The sequence below is a fragment of the Ictalurus punctatus genome, chromosome 25, assembly GCF_001660625.3.
Source record: "Ictalurus punctatus breed USDA103 chromosome 25, Coco_2.0, whole genome shotgun sequence".
NCBI lineage: Eukaryota > Metazoa > Chordata > Actinopteri > Siluriformes > Ictaluridae > Ictalurus > Ictalurus punctatus.
In genome coordinates, this window is record NC_030440.2 from 8,662,506 (window position 1) to 8,683,916 (window position 21,411).

The following is a 21,411-nucleotide window of genomic DNA, read 5'->3' on the forward strand; positions in this document are numbered from 1 at the left end:
CAGCTTCTAGAGGCGTGATTGGGAGTGTGTGTGTGTGTGTGTGTGTGTGTGTGTGTGTGTGTGTGTGTTTTAATTTCCCCACTGTATCACGAAGGATGCATGGACACCCACTCTCTAATTAAATAGCTACAGCCACCGGCATACACAAATTTGCCTAAATGACTAGATGGACAGTGAGTGGGTTCCAAACAGGAATAATTATAAATAATTAGGAATATTGGATGAAATGTGTTTTATTTTTCCTTTTTATGCTCAAGCTTAATATTGTCACTGTGTTTACATAAAATAAAACAAAATAAGAGGCAAATGCTGAAAAAAAAATATTAAAAGCACAAACTCACTAATTAAAAAAAAGCCAAGAGGACTGGCACTATTTCCAAAAATTAAACTTTTATTGGCCAGATGGGCAGCGATGGGTCATAACATCAACAAGTAACAGTAAACAAGCTCACTGAACTCTTCATAGCTGCCAATCACTCAGCAGCTGTTGATCAACTTCCTGCTGTCAGTCACCTGAGTGTGTGTTGAGCAACTACACACACAATGGGGCGGCTCTATGGAGTTTCCTGTCAAATAGTATTTAAATGCAATGATGAAACACAAATCCATAGTCACATCTATAAACCTGTAACTGTTTTGTGATTATGTTGCAATTATGAAATTATAATTAATGAAATCATTTACAAAAAAAAGCAAAAAAGCTTGTTATGCTGTTAAAGCATGTGATCTTTTGAAACTTGTGTGGTTGTAAATGAATTGTTTTAAACCAAGCGCATAGCTCCAGAGAGCTGACAGGATCTGAAACAAAACATGCTTTGAATGTAAAATAATACATTGTAGGAAATGGGTCGTAAAATACATGTGAAAAAAAACCAAAAAAAAAAACCGATTCTTAAATGGTACAAGTTATAGATTTACAAAAATTTACTGTAGACTTTCAATTCATATATATATATATATATATATATATATATATATATATATATATATATATATATATATATATATATATATATATATATAACTAATTTGGCACTGCATTTAGTTTTAATTACTTTTGACAGGTAATTACCTCCATACTGCTTGGCCCTTCTGTGACTACAGCTTGTAATCAACACACACACACACACACACACACACACACACACACACACACACACACACTCTCTCTCTCTCTGTAGTTTTTTTATGGAGAGACAGCAGCAGTGATTCCCAAAATGTCTCCATCTCCATCTATTACTCCAGCAGTAATCTCTGAAAATTTGACTCAAGCCATTTGATAGAAAACACCAGATTTCACCAATCTGTATAATCAGTGGACTGCTGGAATGAGAAAATTTTGAGCAAGTCAGCCAAAAACATTTAAAATAACCCTACATCTAATTAATTTACGCTGGCACATAAAGCCTGAACAGGCAGAGAACACGGTTGTACACGTATCAGGATATCAGGACTGCTGCCTCGCTGGTGCTGTATCACTCCAATGTAGTAGACATGTTTTTTTTTTTTTTGTGGGTAAATCAATTTTGGAAATACCTTTTTATAAAAGATAAAAACATGCAAAAAAAAGCCTTTTGTTTGTAGTCAAATTATACATATACAACTCTTTCATACTCCTTGTACTTCCTCATAGACTACAGCAACAAAAAAAGGAGAAAAAAAAACTATGTACACACCATTTAATTTACAGTGCAGTAAAAAAAAAGAAAGAATACCATAGGTTGACTAAGGCAGATGGACATGGAACAAAAATAACAGTTTTATTTGCGAAAGAAGATGCCACATAATAATAATAATAATAATAATAATAATAATAATAATAATAATAATAATAAAAAATGAGGTACATATTCTAACAAAAAAGTTCCGCTACCAAATGATGATGAGGGTTGCCCCTTTTGCACCAGCTGCATAAGTTAAACTTTTGGTGAAAAAAAATGTAAATAATAATAAAAAAAAAAGAAATAATAACATGTAACATGACATCTAATTTTTAGTGAACTGTACAATGCTGTTCTCTCAGTTTTCTCCTTCGGGGCGAGGCGTGATGGCATCTAACAGCACCATGCTGTGATGTACAAACAGAAGCGTGTTGAAGCATAACCATATTCTATAAACAGGCTCACAACAGAACTACTCCAAAACAGAGCCAATAAAGCCAATGAATGGAAACCAATCAATCAAAAAAAAAAATGTACAAAAAGGCACGTAATATCCCAGTGCTTCTGTACTGTGAGATTCAAGTGTAACTGAGCGTTCGGTTAAATGTTCTTTCAGCATTCCTTCAGCGTTCATTTTGTTTGCACCAACGATCCTGCAAACTCGGGCAACAAACTGGCCTGATCCAGAGATGGAGTCCAGATTCCATCACCCTGCGCTCTTTGGCTTTGGCACAAAGCCTGGAAGGAGCCAGTAATGTTGCCATGGTGATCATGATCTTCTTTCCCCTCTGTCTCATTCTCTCATGGGGGAAATACTCTTCTTTCAGATTTTACACACTGTCCCGTGTCCCAAGTTAAAAAAAAGTGCCACTTTTTTTTTTTTATTTTCTATTTAAATTTTTTTCTGTAACACCTGGACGCTTTAGTCGTCGTTTCCGCCATACATGTCGGCTAGTTTGCGAAACCGTGGTCCCCATTCATTGAGGTAATCGTAGTCCTGCTCGCCTCCAGAGCTGGATGAGTGCAGTGAGCTGAGTGAGCCGGCAGTGGAGCCGCTGCCCTCGTAGTCGAACACCAGCAAAGAGTCGTATGGAGGTGCCGTGGGATCTGTATCGGCCGCCTTCAGACCCTGAAGAAGAAAGACCAGAGACATGCAGGAGTTTTCCATAATATTAGAAAACGATCCTCTTACATGACAACGTTCTAAAATATTCATAGTGGAGAGCCAACCGGAAATATCTCATGTGCGGCACGAACATATTGCAGAGCAGTCAAGTGAAAATGAGAAACAGAACATGGTAAAGGACTGAAAAGGAGAGGCAAGTAGGATGGAAGGAGCAGTAGAAAGAATGGAGAGATGAGAAATTGAGATCAGTGAAGAGAGTAGAGAAGAGAATCAGGGAAAAATGCAGAAGTCAGGAGTTATAGAAAAGCAGCCAGAATAATCTAATAGGTGTTCTCACACTAGGCCTTGCAACTGCCTGAAGAGTATGAAGTGTTTCCTCTCCCTCTGTACAAGTCGTACAGAAACATTACCGTGTCTGTGAGACTACTTCTACTTTTACTGTGCAACTATGCCTGGTGTTAAATTCCCCGTGAAGTGCCTTGAAACACACAGCGTTATTTGATGTGTTGATGTAATTTCCACTGAAACAGGAAATCAGCATGGGACATATTGAGTGGACCCTGTTCCTGGAGATCTACCTTCCTACAGGATTCATCTCTAACCAAAATCTAACGCACTTGTTTTCAATGATCAACAACTTCATCAGCTAAAGATTAGATGGTCAGGCAGGCACGATTATGGTATAAGTCTTCAGGAAGGTAGATCGCCAGGAACAGGGTTGGTGATCACTGCTATAGGAAGTACCCTATACACCCAGCTCACATAATCTACAGTGCAAATAGAATATCACTATGTATAGCTCCAATCACAATACTGATTTAATACTACAACAGCGAGTGTGTATTAATGAAAGAGTAGTAGAGGAATACACTCTACAAAAATACCATAGCACGAGCCAGCGGATATATTTCTACTAGCTTAAACAGAGGAGTTAGTGTTTAAGTGCAGATACTTAAGATCATATCTGATATTTAATTCATTTCCAGTTTCAAAGATTTTCTCACTGTTCCCTACTGGGCTCCCAGTACAGTTTACTGTTTGAAAGGATCCCTTTCTCGCACTTCCCCTCCGTGTGTGTGTGTGTGTGTAGAACATGCTCATCCACAGACCACTGAGGATGATACTGAATACCTAAGCCAGGCTAATGTCCTTCTAAACTAATAGGATTGAGGTTCAATTAGCCAATCAATCACCATTAGCTCTTATCACTGGTGCCATCCTGCAGTTTATATGGCGAGACAGAACACATCCGCATGCACACACACACACACCTCGTGGATGAAGTCTCCGATGTCTCCGGGGTGTGGGGCGGCAGAGCGAATTGGGTAGTTGGGCTCTGGGTGCAGCGGTCTTTCATCCAGCCGGCGGATTCCAACTGGCTTCACCAGGTCGTGCTCCAGAGTGTCTGGCTGCTGCAGTTGACTCAGATCATAATCCTGCATGCACACACACACACACACACACACACACAGATGGTGAGGAAAAGACAAGGAAGAGAAAGTGACTGCTTTCTCTGGTAGTGCCACACTCATTCACTTTTTATACCTAAACTGTGTGTTTCCTAAAATCAGCACTGTGTTTGTACCTGGTCCTCCTCGCCTCCGCCTTCCTCGTCGTATTTGAGGATGTTGTCTCGCACGTCGTCCTCTGGGTCGATCAGCAGCTGCTTCGCCTGTCTCTCCTTATCTCTCCTCTTCATCCACATCACGAACATCAGCACCAGGACTACACAGAGAGTGCGTGGATAGGCAGATACAGAGAGAGAATGCGATACAAAATGAGTCACATTCATAGCCTTTAGCATAAAGAGAGTCTCACTGGTGATAAAACTTCCATTCTGTTTCCTCATTCCCTAAAGCATAAACACTTTAGGTGTATAAGATTTTATATATACAACAGGGAATAACTCACCCAGCAGGATGATGATGCAGATGAGGATAGCAATGATGGCTCCAGTACCCAAACCGGCAGCCATGATGCGCTCCATGTCCACACAGTCTCCATGGTGATCACACTGGCACACCTTCACACGCAAGTGTGAGGTGTTGGCCATCGGAAGGTTTCCAGAGTCCGTGATGATGATGGGGAGCTCGTAGATCCCACTCTGGAGATAACCGATTTTCAGGCTCAACTGGACATAGTCGCCTAAGTCAGGAACAGCCGCAAGCACCACATGAGTTTAAATAATAATGAAATCAAATTTATTTGTACATTTTCTTTGCATTACTATGCCACATATCTATTATAACATGTATTAAAGCATAAGTAAAACAAAGGAATGAAATTTGCACTGCTTGTTTAATTTATTTTCATTTATTTGTTGGTACCTCGAATAGTGAAGGCTACAGCAGGGGGGAGAGCTTTTGCTTAAAAAGCCCAACAGTTATGGAACAGCCTTCCAATTTGTGTTCAGGACTCAGATACAGTCTCTGTGTTTAAGACCAGGCTGAAAATATATTTGTTTAGTCAAGCCTTTTGTGAATAGTTTTTTCTTAGGTAAAGGGGCAGATCTAGAGGGCTCACAGGCACAGAATGTTGTGGTGAACTGGGATGTCTGGATGCTGTCCCACCTGATATGATGCTGTCATAGCTAGTCTTGCTGGAGTCCCTGCTTGCACTCACTCAAAGTATATTGTCCTTAACCATTACGGGACAATAAAAATACCTAATAACCTCTCCCTCTCTCTTTCTGTCAAGCTACACATGATACTCCTGAGATGCCAGTGATCCTGACCACTTCATCTCTCCGGACCTGCTTGATCCATCCTGTTTCCCTACTTCTGGTAGGGAGTTCTCATCAGTTGGAAGTCACTCACTACTGCTGAGGATGGCCCCACATGGTGCAGCGTGAGATCATTGCGATTACTGAGGATGGTACCACTTAAAAACCATAAGATGTCTTTGGACCGCAATTCATATGAACAGTTATGCTATAATGGCTAGGACTACAATTGCTATAATAGCTTTAGGACTGCAATTACCACATACAGTTTTGCACTCAAGTCTCCATCAGTGAACAGTGGAGAAGTTCAACAAAACGACATGGCCTCGATAATTTTTGCTGACCTCGATATCGCCCATTGTGTTTACATACGTGTTTGTTTGTTTACATAAAAGAATGAATGTCACCGACATTTTAGCCCTTTGTGCTCTTTCTGTCCTCTCGTCTGCTATAGTGCTGTCAAATAAAAATTCAAACTATGAATATTCGTCGAATTTAAGATAAAAATGCACATTTAAGATTTCAGATGTGTAGCAAGCACTAGCACCGATTTTAATTTTAAAAAAATTTACCAAAAAAAGACACAATTATTTTAACAATGCGTTAACAATGGTTTTTGAAGAGTAAGAATTTAGAAAGAATAGTTTTAGTGTTTCAAATAATCCAGTCATGGTCAATAATGTCGGGGATTGAGCCGCTTAAGCTTCATGAGCTGAAACTGAACAGTGAATGAACAGCAATAAAGTGAAGTGGGTTAATTAACTCACCCAAACGCTTCCTATACGCACATGAGATTAATTAGACATTTACACAACATAAACCTAATATTACAATTCGCTTCTGAACAAAATGACATGACTGCACAAGTGATCTTGAACTTAAGTAAGGCAGGCACTTGGTAGAAGAGTAAGTCACGTTGTGAATACGCTCTTTCCATAACAATGCACTAAAACAGGGTCAATGAAGAACTAACGCATAAAGAATTCACAACACTGTATTACAGTAGCGTACTCACTGTAATATTAATATATCTGGAAATCAAATTTTCACAAGGACAGTTTTCACATGTTTTTGTTGATACATGTTTAAGTGAATATATAAAATGTGTGAATATTTGGGTTAATTTTTGCATTTTCTTATCAACTGAAATGCTGTTGACTAATATTCGATGCCATTTTAGTCTGAGAAAAATTGACATTGACGATGAATTATTGTCTAAATTTAAAGGATATTTGTCAGAAGACATAGACATTGAATATTATTAAGCATTAAAAGTTCATTGCTTTTTGAAAGGGTGCACTTACATTATTATCCTATTATATTATCATTGGATCACTGGTATGAAATGGTCTTAAAATGACTATAATATCGTTTATCGCAATTATATCTGGCACAATATATCATCCAACAGAAGTAGTTATCGTGACAGGTCTAGTGACAAGTAATTACAAAACACTTCAAGCGGCAAGTGGGAAAATGCTTGATGAGTAAAACCTGGTTTAAAATCTCTTAATGTTAACATCACATGTGTGCAACAATAAAGACCAAGAACATGAATCTTAGCTTGCACCATATTAGCTATTGTTTGCAGAATGCTGAAATGGAGGATCTGTCATGCAGTCCTTCTGGTATTTTACATAATGATAACAGCTCTGGGAAGAGTAGTACTATGGGTAAGATGTCTGTGACACCATTCAGGTGTGTGTCATACCATTGAGACGGGTGAGTGTCCAGTTGCGGCGGATGTCAGAGGGTCGGTTGGCAAGCTCAAAAGCAAATGGCCCGGCATTGGGGTTCAGGTCTCCGTCCACAGCTGTTATGTTGATGGCGTTGGGCTGGGGTCTCTCACACATCTCGGTTTCTTGGGGAAAGACATGTGGCGCGTTATCATTAATATCCATAAGGTAGATCTGCAGTGTGCCTGTTCCACTCGCAGGAGGAATACCTGGTGAAAGAGTGAAAGCGGAAGATCAGAAAACAACCTGTTCTTCACTATGGCGGCTGTTGATTTGTCAGACCGCAAGAGCAAAACTCTTGAACCACTAAGCGATTGTATGAAATATTTATGACATGCGTATGTATGATATTGTCAATCATAGACAGTAGACACTGCCCACGAGCTATTCAGCATCTGCTGCCTCTTCTTCTGAACATTTCCAGTCACTTGGGGAGAGCTTGAAAAGAGAAGAGCACTAAGTGTCAGCCCTCTTTAGATGATCAGGGTGAATGAACGGAGCCTTGGGAGAGGAAGCGCCGCCGCTGGAGTGTTACAATCCAACACCATGAGTGGCCTACTGTGAGTGAGGCACTCTGGGACCACAGGTTAACAGAGTGTTTACAGAGATGGGATCACTCCTTCACAGAGCTATGAGTGTGTTTAAATGTGTGTGAGAGAAAGGTTTTTTTTTTATTTTTTTTATATACACTGGGCCGACTCAAGTAGAATGTCAATAACAGTGGAAGAGTCAAGCAAACGTCTGCAGTCTTCACACAAACAGGAGTGTGTTTAAATGTGAGAAAAAGACGGATTACACATAAGCAATTTTGCCGTTTTATGAGTGAACGTGTGCGCGCTTATTTGTGTATCTATGTATATGGGTGTTTCTATGTGTAAGCCTGTGGATATTAGTCATAATTGTTCCCCACAGCTCCGATCAATGGAGTTATTCATCCACTGTGTAACCTGTAATGGACTGAAACTGAGTTGCAACCCACCCACATACACACACACACACACACACATTACTCACCATTATCAGAGGCCATAAAGGTGGCGTTGTAGAGGTTGTTTCTGACGTACGGGGATTCGCGGTCAAGAAGGGCAATGGTGGAGATTCGCCCGTTATTTGGGTCAATCTCCAGCCAGTTAGCTGGGTCAAATAGCTTTGAGTATCTACAGCACAGAAACACATCACACACTGTTTAAAATTCTGATGTGTTAAAATGTTAACTAAAAATGACTATTCAATTAAAATACAATCTATCAGTATATACAGTATATGTGTATATATGTACTAATATCTAATGGGTAAACAAATCATACATTTATTAGCTAGCCCACTTGTCTATAAAAGCTTCAGTGTGTTGCCTAGTCCCATGTTTTGGTTTCCTGGAAACCTAAGAGACATGTCTAAAATGTGTTAGCGAACAATGTGATAACGTATGGTCACACCACCGTAAAAAATCACAATACGTTTAAACATACATACCAAATAAAAAAATATATATATATTTTGTGAAAGCCAATTGGGAGTAGGAGTTTGTCTTCATTTTCTGTTTATTGAATGGCTATGCAGCCCCATACACAGCAAGCTGTGATGCACTGTGTGTTCTGACACCTTTCTGTCATAGCCAGCATTAACCTTCCCAGCAATTTGTGCTACAGTAGCTCTTCTGTGGGATCGGACCAGACGGACTAACCTTCACTCCCCCACACGCATCAATGAGCCTTGGGTGCCCATGACTCTGTCGCCGGTTGACTGGTTGTCCTTCCTTGGACCACTTTGGGTAGGTACTAACCAGTGCATACGGGGAACACCCCACACTAACCAGTGGTTAGTGGTGAGGGGCAACGGTAACTTAATGGTTAAGACATTGGACTACTGATCGTGAATTCAAATGCCAGCGCTGTCACCAAAGGACCCTTGAGCAAGGCCTTTAACCCTCAACTGCTCAGATGTATAAATGAGATAAATGTAAGTCGCTCTGGATAAGTTCATCTGCCAAATACCATAAAATTTATAAAATGTAAATGTAACCATCACAATTTGGCCCTTGTCAAAGTTGCTCAGATCTTTACGCTTGCCCATTTTTCCTGCTTCCAACACGTCAACTTCGAGAACAGAATGTTCACTTGCTGCCTAATATATATTACCCCTTCACTGATGCCAAAAAAAAACACAATAACTCCACAAACTTTCTTTAACCCAGTGACTTATCTTGGTCTGAAAAATGTATTGCTGTCAATGCATTCAAACTTTGGCCTAACGTGCATGTGTACAGCTGATGAGTATAAAACTAGTAAGAGTCTGAAACTGGTAAGTATTGTGGTAAAACATTACTCAAAGCTTCAGTAGCACCTTCAAAGCTTCATACCTCAAAGCATCTGAGGCTGAGACTGCCTATAAGTGAGCGAGCATGTGGGCACATTTTTATGTGTAAAATAGTGCGTCTATCTCCGCCTGACACTCTTCTGTATGTGTATATGTGTCTATCATGCTGCAGTTATTTATGTAATTTTGTTGTAGCAAGTGAGTATGTGCGTGTGTGTGTGTGTGTGTGTGTGTGTGTGTGTGTGTGTATACCTGATACTCTGCTGCATATGTCTGTCAGGGTCGTGAGCTATAAATGTGGTGAGCATTGACCCTGCAGGAAGTCCCTCGTCCAGTTTGATCTGTTTGGGGTTGGGCTCAAAGTTGGGACTCTCGTTCACGTCGATGATGCGTATGGAAATGGTGGCTGTCGATTGGCGGCTGCGATGGATCCCTCCCGCCAGTGCCACTTCATTCTCGGCTACCACGGTTAACAAATAGGAACGAGTCATCTCATAGTCTATGGGCTGAGAAAACACACACAGACACACACACAACACAAAAACAAACCTAGTTATAGTGTTGGTATTAAATAGACTGAATGTCCTTTAAGATAAGAGGATATTAGTGTCAGAGAGAACTAATAATTAATGAATGGCTCCTACTGTGATTAAAACACTTATAATTGTTTATCGCTGATGAAGAGGGGGTCATGGCTATTGACCGGCTTTGTTTCTATGGGAACTGTTTTCGCTCTGTGACTGATTTGACTGTGCATGTGTGAAATCACTTTAGACAATGGCAAACAAATTGTGTATAACTAACCTTAACCACAGTGACAAGGCCCTCATTGGTGGTGGGGTCAGTGGGGATGGAGAAGCGTCCAGTCGGGTCTCCGGATGTGATGCGATACACCGCATTCCAGGCTGGTGTGCCTGGCTTGTCTTTGTCTGTTACTGTCAGATTAGACACAATCACATTCACACGGTTCTCCGGCACCTCTCCGTAGAACTAAGGTAAGAATAAACAATAGGGAATGAGAGAGAGAGAGATAGAGAGATAGATAAAGAGAGAGAGAGAACGAGCGAGAGATGCTCATAATTAATAGGGTGGTGAATTAAGATGGAAGTAAGTCAGTGTTCTCACACTGTGCAAACAACAGTGTTTTATGTTAAATGGTATAGATTTGCTTCACAGTAACATCACCGTCGTTAACATGATAATTTGGGTCTACTTTACCTCTCCACAGTGTACGCTTATATCTCCTACATGTTGTATTATTAAGATTCTGAGGGCAAATGTCTCTTACTGTGGACTGAATACCATTGCCAGAACTCTTTCTACTAACTGCAAACTGCCAGTATTAACTTCCAAATCTGTCAGCATTTCCCTATAGATTAGTATTGCTGACATCTGCCTTGCACCTCTGGGGTTGGGCGTTCAAATCCTGCTTCCGCCCGGTGTGTGCAGAGTTTGCATGTTCTCTCTTTGCTTCAGGGGTTTCCTCCGGGTACTCCGGTTTCCTCCCCCAGTCCAAAGACATGCGTTATAGGCTGATTGCCATTTCCAAATAGTGTCCACAGTGAGTGAATGTGTGTGCAATTTTGCCCTGCAATGGGTTGGCACCCTGTCCAGGGTGTCCCCCCGCCTTGTGCCCTGAGTTTCCTGGGATAGGCTCCAGGCTTCCCTGTGACCCTGTGTAGGATAAGCAGTGTGGAAAATGGACGGATGGATACTGTGATTCAGCAGTATCTATGACATTTGGAAGTTGTGGGAAAGGTACAATCCCTCGGGTTTTCATGGGAATATGTGCATTCTGGCAAAATTTGTTTAACAGGGTCAATAATGTCCTGGGTTTTGACCTTGGGTACACACCAGAGCCTGTGATGCTGAAATTATCTTTGATGTAACTTCCACTTATAATAATATCCCATCACTGATTTTGTAATTTCAACTCCAGAGAGTACAAAAAAAAAAGAAAGAAAAGTTTAAATGTTATGTACAATTGTCAAAATTCAACTGATTTCCAACTGGGACAAAGACAAAGACATTTTTGTGTGTTTCTGAATGAAGAGAAAACTCATTTCTGGCTTTCTCACTTTGTTTATAAGTAGGTATGCATTTACAATGAACTCACTGTCTCTCTGGTGAACTCTGGTGCGTTGTCATTGACGTCAAGCAGGCGTATGACAGCAGTAGCAGTGTTGGACAGGCCATATGTCGGATTTCCTTCCATATCAGTGGCCTGGATGATCAGAGTGTACTGGGACACTTTCTACTCACCACACACACACACACACACACACACACACACACACACACACACACACACAAAGACACATAGCGGGAAAATGTGTATAAAGATTAATGGTAGTGAAGGATGGCATCACAAGAAGCCTTCCCACACACAAAAACACACAGACGCCCACCTCTCTGTCGAGGCCTGCGGCTACAGTGATGATTTTGCCCGTCTTGTTATTGATGGTGAACATGTTGGTGGAGGGAGTCTCAGGACTCTGAGAGAGGATCTTGTATCTCAGCATGCCGTTGGCTGTGTTGGGGTCATCCTTATCTTGTGCTGTGACCGTCATCACAAATGTTCCTACATGAAATAGAGAGGAACAGTGATCTGTTTGGATTTCGTACAACAATGGCCATCTGTCAGACAAATAACTAGCAGGTGCAACAAACTCGCTCACCATATATGTGAGGATTAGAATGTCAGCTGTGCACTAAAGTGGGTGTGTGTGTGTCTAAGTACCTGGCTTGGCGCCCTCGTCCACCGTGCCATTCCAGATCTGATGGGAAAACTCTGGTCTGTTGTCGTTCATGTCGATGACATTGATGACAATATCAATGGGATTCTCCATCTGATTGCCGTTAATGTCCACAGCATGAGCACGCAGCTGGAGCAAGACACAAACACACTGTTAATTCACACAACTCAAAAATGGCTAGCGTCGTAGTAAGCAGAGTAATACAACACAATATAATGACTCAAGCGGTGAGAACAGGAAGCCCCGGCGCAAATCACAACCAGCACATCATGTAGACCGCAGTTCATATACAATCAGCGGTGGTGTGAGCCAAAAGAACCACTCTGTGCTTATATTATGAAACAGTAGCACACACTGCCATATAATGTAATATAATTTAATATAATATAATACAATATAATATAATGTAATGTAATATAATATAATATAATATAATATATAGTAACTGAATGAAAATAAACTGATAAATAAAATGCCTTGATGACAGTTATGCTATAATAATATGAAAGTACAAACTCTCTTTATTATCCAAGGTTTTTGTCACATAAGAGGAATTACACATTAAACACATTAAATAAAAACTTGCAGATGAATTAAAGATGTTTCATTAAACATTAAAGCTAACTGGCTTCATTTAATTTCCAAAAACAGTGCAAGAACCAGGCTATTTATTTAACTGAAGATGTGGCAAGCCTGGCTTCCTGTCCATTTTCATTAGGTGCACCACTTAGCCAATTACAAATGTTTCTGCCCCCATGTTTGCTTTGATTCGCTGCTGGAGCCAGTGAGCAAAACACAATAATGTATGCATTAATGCATGCAATCATGGCATAATGCATTTCTTTTAGCTTTATAATTTACTTGTCAGGATAGATACTGGACAACCTCATATAAAAATGTTGAGACACCATGAAAGCCAAGAGATACCTGTTATTGTTGTTGTATCTCATTTACCCCGCCCTATAATAATCTACATAACATATAGTCCCTGCTGAAAAAAACCCAATATAAACCATCGCAGAAATTCTAATGGTTTCCATTACAGACACCATTACAAACCATCAGCTAAGCACTAAAACCATTACCATTACCATTATTGGTCCTTAATGGTATCCGCTAGACATAACATGCCACCAGTAGAAGGCAACAAATTACCAGTAGAGGCACACAGGGACCATTACATTCTCCATTAAAACCAATACAATTCCCATTATAACCATTAAAACCATTACAAATTTTATGAGGGTTTCTATGGTTTTTTGTTCAGCAGGGGTAAAATATTAATTCTATGGGGGAGAGTGTACTGTATATGCACTGTCCTCATTATGCATGTTTGTGTGTGTGTGTGTGTGTGTGTGTGTGTGTGTGTGTGTGTGTGTGAGTGTGTGTTTGGATAAGCTCTTCTTTCTAAGCTAAAAAAAATCTGCCTACTCCCCTTTTTTCTCTAAGAGTGGATTAAACAGAGGTCAAAAGTTGCATTCTCAGATTGCCATGGTAACCAAGATAAGCAGTTTAATGGGAGTATTAGTGTCTCCTGAGTGGAATGCAGGATTGCGGGATGAGAACACACACATAACACACATACACGGAGCTGCCTCTAAAATACATAAATGCTCCTCACAGAAATGTACACAAACACACCCCTAATCTTAATCACAGTAACCAAAAACAAATATTTTGCCACAAGCTGCAGACCAGACAAATGTCCCACGGAAATGTCTCCATTATCCCCACAGATGTCCCCACAAGGTCAAGACTGTCACATACTCCTGTATCATAATTTGTTCCTCACAAAGACACAAAATCATGCATATGATTCGTTTGCACCTATGCCCCAACACTCCCTCCCACACACACATACACACACACACACTTACATGGAAGTTGGAAATCTGTTCTCGGTCCAGGGGCTTAGTGACGGACAGCTGTCCTGTGATGGGGTCGATGATAAAGAGGCCGGTAGGAGTCTGATCAGCTCCTGGTCCTGTCACACTATAGCGCAGTGTGTTAATCTTATCTCTGTCTGAACGGATCTGAAAAACACACACATTTTAGTCTGCTTATATCTCTTACTAATTTTTATGGTAGCTTTATAAGATATATAATCATTACATTGTAATGTGTGTTTGTGTGTGTGTGAGTGTATGTGTGTGTTTTCTGAAAATTAATAGATGTTTTTGTTGAAACATAACATCTGGAGGAAATCACATTATTTTCCATAAAACCATAATATAAAATACAAAAAAAAGTCTTGCTATATGTCTCGCAATACAGTAAAACTAATTTGTGAACCTGTAATGTGTGAATTAAAAATTGAGCCTGCAGAAGACTTATCTGGAACCTCTGTGACCATTCTGAATTCGGTCAATACAAACACTGTAGTGTGGTAGAGTAGAAGATTTATTGATACAAGGGTGTAATTATTATTATTTTTTTTACATTCCATACTGCAAATAGGTGTCACAGAAGTCTACCATTTATGTCACACTTTTAAGGCTTTCATTAGACTCACCCTTGTATATGATGATGGTAATAGGACAATGCCCAATGCTGTATATCAGTATTACAAAGACTAATACTGTGATAATGATCAGCAAAATAATACATTATAAGGCCAAATGTATGTGGACACCCATCACACCCATATCAGACACACTGTAAAAATTGTCATCTTAACAAGTGAAAATGTCTTGAATACAGTCAAATGTATCTAGTATTTCTTATTATAAGATTACAATAACACAAATAATAGATCATTAAACCAAGGTCTGGACATTATTATTCATTTCAAGCTTATAGTACTTTCAAACAGATAATTTTATTTCTTTCTAGAAATGAATGCTTAAAATGAGCAAAATGATCTGACAATAGAACAAGATTATTTCAAGCTTGAAATGAGTACAAATGACTTGAAATGGGTTTAATAATCATATATTTGGTTTATTGTAATCTTATAATAGGAAATACTAGATAGATTCGACTATATACAAGGTATTCAATTTGTTAAGATGTCATTTTTTTTTCAGTGCACCCATATCACCTATATCACATCCATATATGCTTGTTAAACATATCATTACAGAACCGTGGCCATGTAAAACCATGCTTTCCACTAGATTTTTTAGCATGGCTATGTGGATTTTGCTCAATCAGCCACAAGAGCATTAGTGAGGTCAGGCACTGGTTTTGGGAGAGGAGGCCTGGGGTGCAGACAGTGTTCCAGTTAATACAATAGGTGCTCCATGCAGGACACTTGAGTTATGGGCAAACCATGTATAACCATGCCTCTCAGTTCCAGTGGATAGAAATCATAATGCTATAGCATACAAAGACATTCAATACAAATGTGAGCTTCCAAATTGTGAGTGGAAACATTTCGGAGAGTGTCCTCATACTTTTGGCCATATAGTGTATAGTGCCTTTATGTACTATTTTGCATCACTATTATTAAGTAAACCATAGATCATAGACGATAATAAATACTAAAACCAATTCATAAAGACTTTGCACTATTTCTGCAGGGATTTTTATGCAGGCTTCTATGTTTCTGTGTGTGTGTGTGCGCGTGTGCCCTAACTTTGACAAGCTCCTCTGGGAACTGTCCTCGGGAGTTTTCAGGGACATTGATGGGAGGAATGACCCAGTCTCTCTTCACGCGGCTCACACTCCCGTTGCCCCCGACAACAACGCTGCGCCATGGAAACACGATCTCAGGCACCTGTGAACATGAACAACTCAGTTAGATCCTCATACACACCCCTGGGTACTGCACTTTCTGTGCTCTGCTCTCTCTCTCCCTCACTTTGCCTCCACACACACACACACACACACACACACACACACACACACCAAGGGCATTTATCTCTACTGTCTGTGGACCTAAGTATTTACAGCATTAAATCTACTCTCTTTAATGTGGTCATAAATTTCACACTACTGGCATAAAACTACTGGTATGTGCATGTGTCTACATGCTGCATGTGTATGTGAGTATATGTGTGTACGTGAGAATGCGTGTGTATATGAGTATGCATGTGTGTATAAGTGTGTAAGCATTTGTATAGGTGAAGCTTTTGTAGTAGAAAAGTATTCACAGAGATCACACTCTTAAAACAGATTAACTTTATATAGTGCATTCATTCTGTAGAGCTTACAGTACAGGTTTTCCATTATCTGTGTGTGTGTGTGTGTGTGTGTGAGAGAGAGAGAGAGCAAGCATGTGATTCTAGGCCAGACACACTAGCGTAGATGTTTGACTAGAATGGTACAATTGCAGTCAGGTTTCCGAGGGCAGCGGAATAAAAAAAAGCCCTCTAGGCACTAAGCGGTTATTAAGGTAGGAACACAGGCACTTTTACTTTGGCACTAAATCTGTGTGCATGGGAATGTATTTATTGTCAAGTATACCTATCATTACAGGCCCAAATGTTCTCATGATGATAGGAATATATGTGTGTTTGTGTGAGTATGTGTGCGTGTTCCTGTGCATTTTATTTCTATTCAGTATCGATTCTAAGTCCCTCTTGACACCATCTCTCTCTCACTCTGGTTAAATATTGATGGTAATGGCAGTGCAGTACTGTGGGCAGAAGAGTGCTGACAGAAAGGCAGACTCTCTGTCTGTCTCTCTCTCTCTCTCTCTCTCTCTCTCTCTCTCTCTCTCTCTCTCTCTGTCTCCAGTCTCTGGCTGGTGTAGATATGACTCGGGTGATGAGCGAGGCCATTACAATTACAAAGAGTGGAACAACATTAATATCAACAGCAACTACATGAAGATCAACAACAGGCTCATACAGCTCTTTCTCTCTCTCTGAACACATGCATTCTATTTTTGTTTGCTCTCTCTCACCTATTATCTCTCCTGTATCTTTTTCCCCTCTTTCAATCCATCTTTCCCAACACCCACTTGCTCTTTCTTACTGTTATCTGTTTCTACCCACCTTCTCTCCTGTCCCAGCTCATTTTCTGACCATCTCTGCCAAACACCCGCCATTAGGCTTGCTCTCTCTCTCTCTCTCTCTCTCTCTCTCTCTCTCTCTCTCTCTCTCCATCTCCTTTCTCTATCACTGCCACCTCTATCCTTTCCCCATCTCTCTTCTTCTGCCTGTGTATGTGCGCAGCAGCATTCTTCTCACTCTCTAAGCACATGATGGCCCTGAGAGAGTATGTAATGCTGTTGATGTCTAGCTGAGGGAGCAGATTTCCTCTACCATATCCCCCTCCACTGCCTCAACCACAAGACTTAATTAGAGCACTATTCTCAAGGTGCTAGGGCACCGGTAATGCTTTACTATAGAATGAGTATTGATGAAGATACATTGTGGATGTTGTAAATGAAACACAACACTACATGATGTGAATACGTTATTAGCTATTTGAATTTTCCTGATGAATGAAACTTTATGATATGTTTACATATTACATTGGGGGGAAAAAGATTCTTAGCCTAACATATTTTAAGGTAACTATTATACTTGGGGAAAAAATACATATATTGAATCAATTGTAGATATGTATTTAACAAGAAATATTTTAATAGCAATACAAGGATTTCACATATCATGAGAATTTACTTTGTTTCCATCACCACACCTACATTATTATACAGCTGAAATACTCTTTTTCTATTTCTTATGTCATATCTTCAATGGGACTTTCCATCTTTTAAAAGTTAAAGTTAAACAATAGCAGAGGTCTTATACATTTACCGAGAAAACAGCCTATTTTTGCTGTTTCTTATGTCAGGTGTGTGACACATCTCAGCTTGCAGAATCTGCAAAATGTTAATAATTTTTTTTAAAAAGAAGGATAATTAAAATAGCATTTTTTTTTGTCTAGTACTGCCCTGACTAAGCTATTTCACACAACAGATGTTTACATAAAGTCCACAAGACACAATAATAACTGAATTTACGAAAGTTTACATCTGTTATGTGAAATAGCGTATTTAGGGCAGTACTAAATAACAAACAAAATGCAGTTTTTATTATCTCTCTCTTTTTTTAAATTATTAACATTTTCAATATTCTGCAAGGTGTATGAAAATGTTGTCTTCAATTGTAATATGTTTACCACTAGATAGGAAATTTTAGCTTGAACTAGACGTTTCCCTTTTTTAAGGACAAGGGGTTTGGATTTAGAATTCCTAAACAAAAGATTTCTGAGATTGTAGTGAACCATTATCTATTAATCAATTTATTATAAAACATTTACACAATGGTAAGCGTGGCTGGTGGGTTTTAAATGATTAAAAATATGGAGCTTCAAGGCTTTCTTATGACTGAGATGGTATGGAAATGGCAATTTAAGCTTAGACTTACCTGTTTAGGTGTGTCTGGTAGTGCAAAGATGACTTGAGTTAGCCACACCTCCTGTGTCACCTTATCTTTTGCATGGATCTCTAGGCTCCATCCCTTCCTGTCTGATACCCGCAGAGTTCGTTTGGCGTACACCGTGCCGTCTTCTCCTATCCGAAAGTCCTCCGGGTAACCACTCTCAAAGCGCAGACTGGAACCTCTGCCACAGTCCATGAAGCTCACTGAGGACAGAGAAATGGGGATGGGGGGATATGAGCCAGCATATGTTTTCCTCATGACAACAAGCATCTTAAAAAAAAGATACACAAGCATACAACAAAATGACATCCTCACTAGACCATGAGGGAATTCTGGTTTCATTTGAGAGGAGAGGACACAGATCAAGGAAGTGGAGAGCATGCATACTGAGACAGGAAGGGTGAAGGAGAGAGGGATTGAGAGACAAAGAAGAAGAAAGGAAAGAATATCTGGTACCCTAACACTCTCCTGCAGTATTTATGCTGAGGCTTACACCTGCAGGCATCCAGGTGTGCTCAACAAGGGAAGAAGAGACAAAGAAACAGAGGTGGCACGAGACAGAGAAAGAAAGAGATGCAAAGAAAGGAGGAGTGGGGTGTAGGATGGAGCATAGCCTACAAGACCAGAGGGAATCATATTAGAAATACACAAAGAACAAATAAATGGCTGCGCGTTCGCTCATTATGCTGCTATTAAAGGCGAAACAATTACACAGTTAGTGGTGGAAGAGATGGAGTGGGAGTGTGCATCATTTGTTGAATGCGTGTATTGATGAATTAGTGTGCCATGCTGCCGTTGGATGTGGAGTGTGATTATTGACCAGTAGCTATTTACATTGATCAGTCTCATCATTCTCTCTACAGAGCACACACCACCACCAGACTGCTGCTTTTTCAAAAGAACGCCGCGGGATGCAGGGCAGAAATTATGCCTTCCCTTTTTCTTTCTCTTCACACACAAGCATACACATACATTTACACAAATGCTATACTTCACTGTATAAAACATAGCATGTTCAAATATCATGCTTTGTAGCAGTATAATTTGTACTATTTGAGGTGATCTGCATGGGGCTACCAATTTCCCCTTTGTATGCAGTTTCCTTAGAATTACCTCAGATTCTCAGGTACCTCTCTGTTTTCACAGTTAATGTGACCTAGAATGTGCTAAGCCAAAAATAAGCTAGAGGAAAAACAGATTTGACAGAAAAAAAAAGTTTACTTTTGGAACACATGTCCCAGCGTCTATTTATATACTAATGCCACAACTAACAAAACCAGCAAATTTTCTGTTCTGTGTCAAATAAGCTGTTTAATTTAGCTGTTGATAATAGTTGTGGGTTAGCAAGAGCTCAACAGTCTATGTAGCTGTTGATAATAGTTGTGGGTTAGCATTAGCTCAACAGTCTATTTAGCTGTTGATAATAGTTGTGGGTTAGCATTAGCTCAAATGTCTATTTAGCTGTTGATAATAGTTGTGGGTTAGCATTAGCTCAACAGTCAATTAACTGTTGATACTAGTTGTAGGTTAGCATTAGCCCAACAGTCTATTTAGCTGTTGATACTAGTTGTGTTTTAGCATTAGCTCAACAGTCTAGTTAGCTGTTGATAATAGTTGGTTACCCTTAGCTTGTTCCCAGAAGCAATGAACTAGCTCAGGTAGAGAGAATGTTTTTTTGCTTCTCTGCAACATTTAATGAAAATATATTACAGTGTAAACATGATCTTTATGTGTATACTGTTCTTCGTTGTTTTCTTTCAGCCTGAGTGTGTCCATTACATTTCCTTCTCTTCTTTATTGTCCTCTGCTCTTCTTTCCTATTAGGACTAAACACGAGCCCTCAGGAAAGGTCCAAGATGTTGCTATAGACCCTTTTCACATGACGTCATGCAACTTCCGTTCTGACTGAAAGCAGTGTATGGTTACTTCCACCATCATAGTGGAACGCTATGGAGTTTACTCAGTCCCTTCTACATCTGCCAGAAATACATCTAGATGATGTACAGTGACTTGCAGACAAATTTTTCACTTACGAAACGTTCTAAACTTGATAAATGATAGAAATTCTTCATTGAGCAGTACCTGTTTGATTAAGAAGGTAAGCATTTTTTTATTGTCCAGCCCAGCTAATGTTAGTGGAGGAGTTAGGATAACGGTAGATGTTAGCTTTCTCTTCTGCAAATAGAAAGTCTTTAAGTCCTTATTCTTGATTAATTTGCTGTAATACAGACCATGACTCTTGTTGTAATCATGTAATTATAAATTAATATAACAAGTAAACGCTTGTTTGTAAACTTGTGGCAACAATGGCTGAGAGCGATGCATATTTTTCTTGTTGCTGCTAGCTAGCCTTTCCCATTCAAGGCAGTTACATGTTAAAGAATGTTGAAGTTATCATTAACGTTATCATAAGAATATAATAACCCGTATATACATAAACATTATTATTCTAAACTTTATCTTTCGTTTTGTTAGTTCCTGCATTTTCCTGACGTATCCAGCGTGCGTAAGGTAAAACGGAAGTATACACTGCTTTTCAGAAAGGCGGAAGGTTTCTGACATCATTGTGAAAAGGGACTATTGTCTGGGTTTTGGTTTTTATGCGCATGTGCTAATTACTCTGCTAATTAAGAACACATGTTGGAAAAATTCCACTTACCACTCATATTAATCAACGGTTATTATATGAAGACCTTTAAGGATAATAAACTAGGCTCCGAAAATCAGTTATCGTAATGTGCCACTCCAAGCAATGAGTG

The 21,411-nt window shown here is 39.6% G+C and overlaps 1 protein-coding gene across 1 annotated transcript in view; it reads right to left on the bottom strand.

The window, feature by feature from the left end:
- Positions 1-217: 217 nt before the first annotated feature.
- The window catches only part of cdh2 (cadherin 2, type 1, N-cadherin (neuronal)), a 51,061-nt gene continuing 29,867 nt past the window's right edge, over positions 218-21,411 (bottom strand). Inside the window, exons 3-16 of the mRNA XM_017456632.3 lie at positions 18,638-18,855; positions 15,895-16,035; positions 14,195-14,350; positions 12,302-12,446; positions 11,970-12,142; positions 11,678-11,815; positions 10,366-10,551; positions 9,814-10,067; positions 8,260-8,402; positions 7,221-7,454; positions 4,699-4,932; positions 4,373-4,512; positions 4,059-4,223; positions 218-2,790 (exon numbers count right to left, since the gene is read on the bottom strand). Coding sequence (XP_017312121.1) covers positions 2,584-2,790; positions 4,059-4,223; positions 4,373-4,512; positions 4,699-4,932; positions 7,221-7,454; positions 8,260-8,402; positions 9,814-10,067; positions 10,366-10,551; positions 11,678-11,815; positions 11,970-12,142; positions 12,302-12,446; positions 14,195-14,350; positions 15,895-16,035; positions 18,638-18,855 — 2,534 coding nt within the window. The 3' untranslated portion in view covers positions 218-2,583. The remainder of the gene's footprint in view (positions 2,791-4,058; positions 4,224-4,372; positions 4,513-4,698; positions 4,933-7,220; positions 7,455-8,259; positions 8,403-9,813; positions 10,068-10,365; positions 10,552-11,677; positions 11,816-11,969; positions 12,143-12,301; positions 12,447-14,194; positions 14,351-15,894; positions 16,036-18,637; positions 18,856-21,411) is intronic.